This window comes from Corvus kubaryi, unplaced genomic scaffold (genome assembly GCF_017639235.1).
Source record: "Corvus kubaryi isolate FWS band 111438036 unplaced genomic scaffold, C.kubaryi_AGA036_p1.0 37361, whole genome shotgun sequence".
Taxonomy (NCBI): domain Eukaryota; kingdom Metazoa; phylum Chordata; class Aves; order Passeriformes; family Corvidae; genus Corvus; species Corvus kubaryi.
In genome coordinates, this window is record NW_024581118.1 from 194,333 (window position 1) to 200,123 (window position 5,791).

At 44.2% G+C, this 5,791-nt stretch overlaps 1 protein-coding gene across 2 annotated transcripts in view; it reads left to right on the forward strand.

Moving 5' to 3' along the window:
• DHX9 (DExH-box helicase 9) overlaps positions 1-5,668 on the forward strand; it is an 18,580-nt gene extending 12,912 nt beyond the window's left edge. For both annotated transcript variants that reach the window (XM_042033963.1, XM_042033964.1), the window contains 4 exons: positions 1,131-1,246; positions 2,537-2,737; positions 3,210-3,367; positions 4,171-5,668. In XM_042033963.1, coding sequence (XP_041889897.1) covers positions 1,131-1,246; positions 2,537-2,737; positions 3,210-3,367; positions 4,171-4,355 — 660 coding nt within the window. In that variant the 3' untranslated portion in view covers positions 4,356-5,668. The remainder of the gene's footprint in view (positions 1-1,130; positions 1,247-2,536; positions 2,738-3,209; positions 3,368-4,170) is intronic.
• Positions 5,669-5,791: the final 123 nt, after the last annotated feature.

Genomic DNA, 5,791 nt, shown 5'->3' on the forward strand with positions numbered 1-5,791 from the left:
ACCATTGTTTTCCAGTTGTTCAGTAACTAAGACTTGGTATTTCAAAAATGGCTTTCATTTCGATGTCGCTTATAGTTTTCATATTCCCAAAATCTTTTGTCAGGCAATCATATTTATAAGGCTTTCCTGTTTCATCTTCCCCAACACCCTGTGAGCTCTCCTGTGCTCCATTGATGGCTATCATGAATTCAGCTACTCCTGCTCAAGGAGCAAAGGAAGGCAATGCTCTTGTGTTTGGTAATAACCAGAATTTTAAGTCCTTTGGGTACAGGGATCTTGTCTTGACAGTCTGGATTCCCAGTTCATAGCTCAGAGCTGTGGTGAGGCTTTGCTTCTTCTTCACCTTTTGTATCAGGATCCCAGGAGGGTCAGACCTTTGATCCACCTTCACCGTCTCTCTCAAGTGAGATCCCCTAAATCCAACAAAAGACTTTTGAGCTCAAAAAGTTTTGCTTTATTAAACCAAAATACACACAGCAAGAGGAGAGTGAATAAGATGGTGGTTTAAGAGTATCTTAGACAGCACTTGGGTGAGGCTGGGATGCAGGAAGGATTTGTGTGCAGCTCTCTCCCTGCCCTCCCTCTTCTGTTCCTCTTTAAACTGAGGGGCAGGAGCCATGTAGCAGTGCTGTTATCTCCGGCTTGATGTTGTCCAAGTTCTCATTTCAAGTTCAAGCTCAAGCTCAGTGTAACATGACACAGCGCTGACTGCGCGGACATCTGGCAACTTCCACACTTGCATGAGTAGGACCCCACTAAAGCTTTTCATCACAGCCCCAGTAATTGAAAGGTGGGAGGAAAATTCAGATGTGCCCTGGTCACTTTTAGGCTGGCAAAGCATGAGGTGTCTCTTGCAAAAGCTGCATAACTGCAGACATGGAAAATGAATGTTTGAAAATGGAAGATAGTTTTTGTTGAGGTTTTACACCAGCCAGTGCTGAACCCCTGTAAACCTCTGCCTGGCATTCAATTTTGTATGTGCACATGCTGTTGTAATTTCCTAACTTTATGCCTAGCCTTGTTGTGTGTTGTTAGGGTTTTTTTTACAAAATTCTCTGGTTTCAGTGTCCAAAGGAAGGTGTAGAGCTCTGTTTTCCATTTCAAGAGTCATTTTCTTCTTTCCCCTGCAGATTCGAACACGAGCCATCTCTGCCAAAACCATGACCTTGGTGAGCCCACTGCAGCTGCTTCTCTTTGCTTCCAAAAAAGTCCTGTCAGATGGGGAGCTCATTCTGGTGGATGACTGGTATGGATCTCCTTGGTGCTCAGAATCACAGAATCATGGAGTGGTTTGGGTTGGGACCTCAAAGCTCATCCAGTTCTCACCCCTTGACTGAAGTGCAGCTAACACAGACCAAATCTTTATAGAACAGGGACCCCAGAGCAAGCCATGAGCCACAGGTGTGTTGGGAAGGCATCATCTTTGTTTCCTGTGAGGAAGGGATGGGTTAATTTCAGTCTTGTTTCATGCATATTATCTGCTTAAACTGAAAACAGGACAAGGTAGTTTCCATAAAAACTGCTGTTTTTTTCTTCTTTAACTGAAAGGTAAAAGGTACTATGTGTTTTGGACCTCCTCAGACAAAGGCTGAAGAAACCTTGTTTTCAAAGCTCAGAAACACAGCTTGAGGAGAGAAATGCCTCTGGCAGTGTAAATTTTATGGCCATCACCAAATACCATCTGGATGGTTGGGTTTTTTTGGTTTTTTTTTTCTTTTACCCCCTAGTTAGTAAAACAGAGGCCAAGAATTCCTTAAGCTTAATTTGCTAACAATTTGAGGGTTGGACCTTTCAAAATCTTGGAGCATCATGTTTTCAGTTTACTTTGTATTTTTGTATCTTGCTGTTTTGATGCAAGAGGTTACATGTTGAATTTATCTGAGTATAGAATAACAGAATCACAGAATGGTTTGGGTTGGAAAGAACTTTAAAGCTCATCTCAGGTGGACACCTTCCAGTAGACCAGGTTGTTCCAAACCCTGTTCAACCTGGCCTTGGACACTCCCAGGGATGGGGCAGCCACAGCTGCTCTGGGCAACCTGTGCCAGGCCCTCACCACCCTCACAGGCAAGAGTTTCTTCCCAATATCTAAATCCAAAATCTAATCCTGTCCTCCATCAGTTTAAAACAATTCCTGCTTCTCCTATCACTATCTGCCCGTATCTCCTTTTTGAAAGCCCTCTTTAGGCACTGGAAGGGGCTCTAAGGCCTCCCTGGAGCCTTCCCTTCTCCAGGCTGAACACCCCCAGCTCTCCCAGCCTGTCTCCAGAGCAGAGGGATTTCAGCCCTCAGAGCATCTTCATGGCCCTTTGTTAAATTTCAAAAATCAAATTTTGCCAGAAGAATAGTTAAGTTTTAACTATGCCGAATTTTCAAATTTGCCTCCTGAATTTCTCACCCCTTCAGTGACAAATTAGAACCTCAGAGATGAGAATGCAGGTTTCTGGCTCAAGGAAAAGCCACTCTGCAGAACCTCTTCCTTCCCAGGTGCTCCCCTGGAAGTCATGGCAGCTCTAACACCCTCTTTGTGCTGCAGGATCAAGCTGAAGATGCCGCACGCAGCAGCCGCCTGCATCACTGCTCTGCGTGCTGCCATGGAAGCCCTTGTGGTGGAAGTGACCAAAGATCCTGGGATCATCCGGCAGCTGGACCCCACGCACGAGCGGATGCTGAACGTGATCCGGCAGCTGTCCCGGCCGGCGGCCGCAGGGATGGCACTCACGGCCGCCAGCACCAGGTGAGAGCCGGAGCTCAGAGGTGAGGATGGGGACTTCAGGCTTTGGTTTCAGTGCCATGCTCTGAGCATGCATGAAATGCTTGCACTCAAAGCCTCATGCAGAGACATCACTGCCTGTTTCCGCAACAAGAACACACAGCTCTCAGGAACAAAAGCTGTCATTCCCTCATCCAAAGCACAAAACACAAATTATCTTTTAAAATCCATATTTATTTTGGGCAAACCTTTTCCTGGAAAGAAAACACATGTCTGTCTGGGCTTGCACCGCTCTGTTTCCCCTTGTTTCCACGCCTTGCTTCTGAAGCAAAGGAAACTTTTCTGAAGTGGAAAAAGTGCAAAAGTGCAACTGTAGTTCAACTATTGTATTCTGTTCACAGAAAATTGAGGTGGCTTATCTGAGGATTGTGGCAGTTCCCATCTTTAAGAGATGGAATTTGTAAGATTGCCTCAAGTGTATGATGTTCTTTGCCAGGTTCGGGGATGGCCCCCGCCCGCCCAAGATGGCTCGTTATGACAACGGTGGTGGCCTCCGAGGCTGGGGAGGTTACACGCGCAGCTCTGGCCACAGGAGCAGAGGCTACGGTGGCTATGGCTACTCCAGCTGGCAGTCGGCGGGAAAAGGATACCCAGGTAGTGCTGGGGGAGGCTACAGAAGTGAGGGTGGCTACCGAGGAGGAGGAGTAGGAGGATACCGAGGAACAGGCAGGGGCTACCGAGGAGGCTACAGGGACGCGGGCAGGGGCGGGTGGTAGTGATGGCAGTTCAGTGAAGTCTTTCCACTTCAACAAAAGTGCGTTTCCTTCCCAAATTCTTTTCTTCCTCTTCCCAGTTTGTTTATCTTTCTTGGTTCCTTAGTACAAGTACAGCTCTGTAATATATCATGCCCTTAGGGAATCTCCTGCAAGTTGTATGATTTTATTCTTAATAAAGAATTTGTTTCTAAAGACTTACATGCTGTACCTTTGATTCTGTATTTGGGTTTGAATTTTGAAGGCTTCTGTTGCTAATTGTGAGTGCTGGCTGCCTGATGCTCACAGAAGTATATTGACACACAGGGGATAAAAACTCTTCCAGTCCTGTTTCATTCCCAAGCCTGACAAGAGTAACCTCCCCCACCTCCCCACTAATGCCACTGCAGAACCAGTAATTGTGCTTACTGGGATGTGGGAGAGTGGTGGTTGCAAAGGAAGTCCAGCATTTTTTGTATTCTCATGAAGAGTTCTTAAAAACTAGGGAAGGGTGAAGCACTACTTCTTTAATCCAGCTCTGAATTAAAGAGTATCGATATTAATCTCCAAATTTAATTTTACTGTGGAGCTGCAGTAACACACTTCCTTCTGCTGATGCAGACTTTTCTGTAGGTTGAAGAACGAATGAATGAAGCATTGTCACTCCATGCCACCGTTACCAAAACAATTATTTTTCTTTTCCAGTTTGGGCCCAGGAACAACCTATGGGAGAGTCAGCAGGGATGGACATTGGAAGATGTGCTATAGCATTAGCCACCTTCCCTTTGCACATCTGTAGTCTCTTCATCCAGACAAAACCAGCTCTCCTTGGCTTGCCCCTCACACATGGTGTTCTCAGTGATGTTACTAGCACCAAACTGGAAGCATGAAGCAGAAGTCCAGTGGTTTTAAAGATAACTATACTTAATTTTAGTATCAAACGCACAAATCTGGAGTATGATCTAATATCTGTTAAAGCTTTCTAATTTCCTCTGACTGTTATGGGTCAGAATTTAAACAGGAGGCAAGAGATGGGTGCAAGGTGAGGAAGTAGAATAGGATACCCTGGATTATCAAGTATATGTACAATATTCTATGATATTAGGGGAAAATGGTTCTACTAGCATATTTGATGTTATGTCCTAGCTGAAGAAATTCCCTTTTTAGAGTACAGTTGATCTTTCTCTGGTCTATTTACAGAATTGTTTCTAATTTGTAATTGTAAAGCTATTATTTACTATTGCTGGGAAAAAAGATTTTAAAATGTTGCCATTAATACGCTACTGGTTGTTCTGGGAGGTCTCGCTGATTCTGGTACTGATGCAGTGATGAATTTTGTAGCTCCTCAAGACATCTGCGCCTCTTGGGTACAGTTCAACACCACAGCCCTGTTCATTCACATAAAGATCTAATTTGAGTGCTCCTCGGGGTGTCCTGTGCAAGGCCAGGAATTTGGCTTGGTGATCCCTCCAGCTCAGGATACCCTATTATACTAATTTCATATTGCTTTTAAGAACTGGTAAAAAAGTTAATAAGCTCTTAAGGGAACACCCAGGTGTTAAAAAAAGTGAAAGTGTGTCTGGGAGCTCAGCCGCAGGTTGTGGAGGGAGAAGGATCCATGGACTTTTTAGCATCTACAAATCACAACTGATGGTTTTATTTATGTGCTTAGTGCTTTACATATTAAGGAGTGTCAAGCATGAAAGTCCTGCTAATAACATTCAGTCTGGTTTTTAATATCTAATCCATCATGGCCAGTTAAGTGGGGAAGCAATAATCCTTGCCTGCACTTGATGAATAGCACAGTCTAAACAAGGACTGACATGCTAGTGAGGAGCTTAAACAGCTGGGATACAGAAAACCAAAAATTAACTTGAAATGACATGTACATTCTCCCAGTAAAAACGAAGCCTGCAGTGAGTTTTCTGTGCCAGTGCATGGATCTGTGCTTTGCTTCAAAAAGCCAGAGTGCCAGAGCACTCATGGCTCTTGTGCGGCATATTGAATTACTGAAATTCAAGAAGAAAAACTACCTGAGCCACGGTGTCACTGACTGCTCTCTGTATATCACGTATATCAAATATTTTTGGCTTTTGATATCACAGAGTTCTCATAAGAGAATTTGGAAACAGTCATGATTTCTTCTGGTTTTCCAGTTCCAAGTGGAAAAGGAGAAAAGTAATATTACCAATAGCCTCAAAACCATAATATGAAGGGTGTAGGTACAAAAATGCTGTTAGTGAGGATCTTCTTGTTATTTTTCTAAGTCCGTGAGAGATTTTTCTCTCTCACAGAAGAGGTAGCAGGGAATGTAAACAACCAAGCC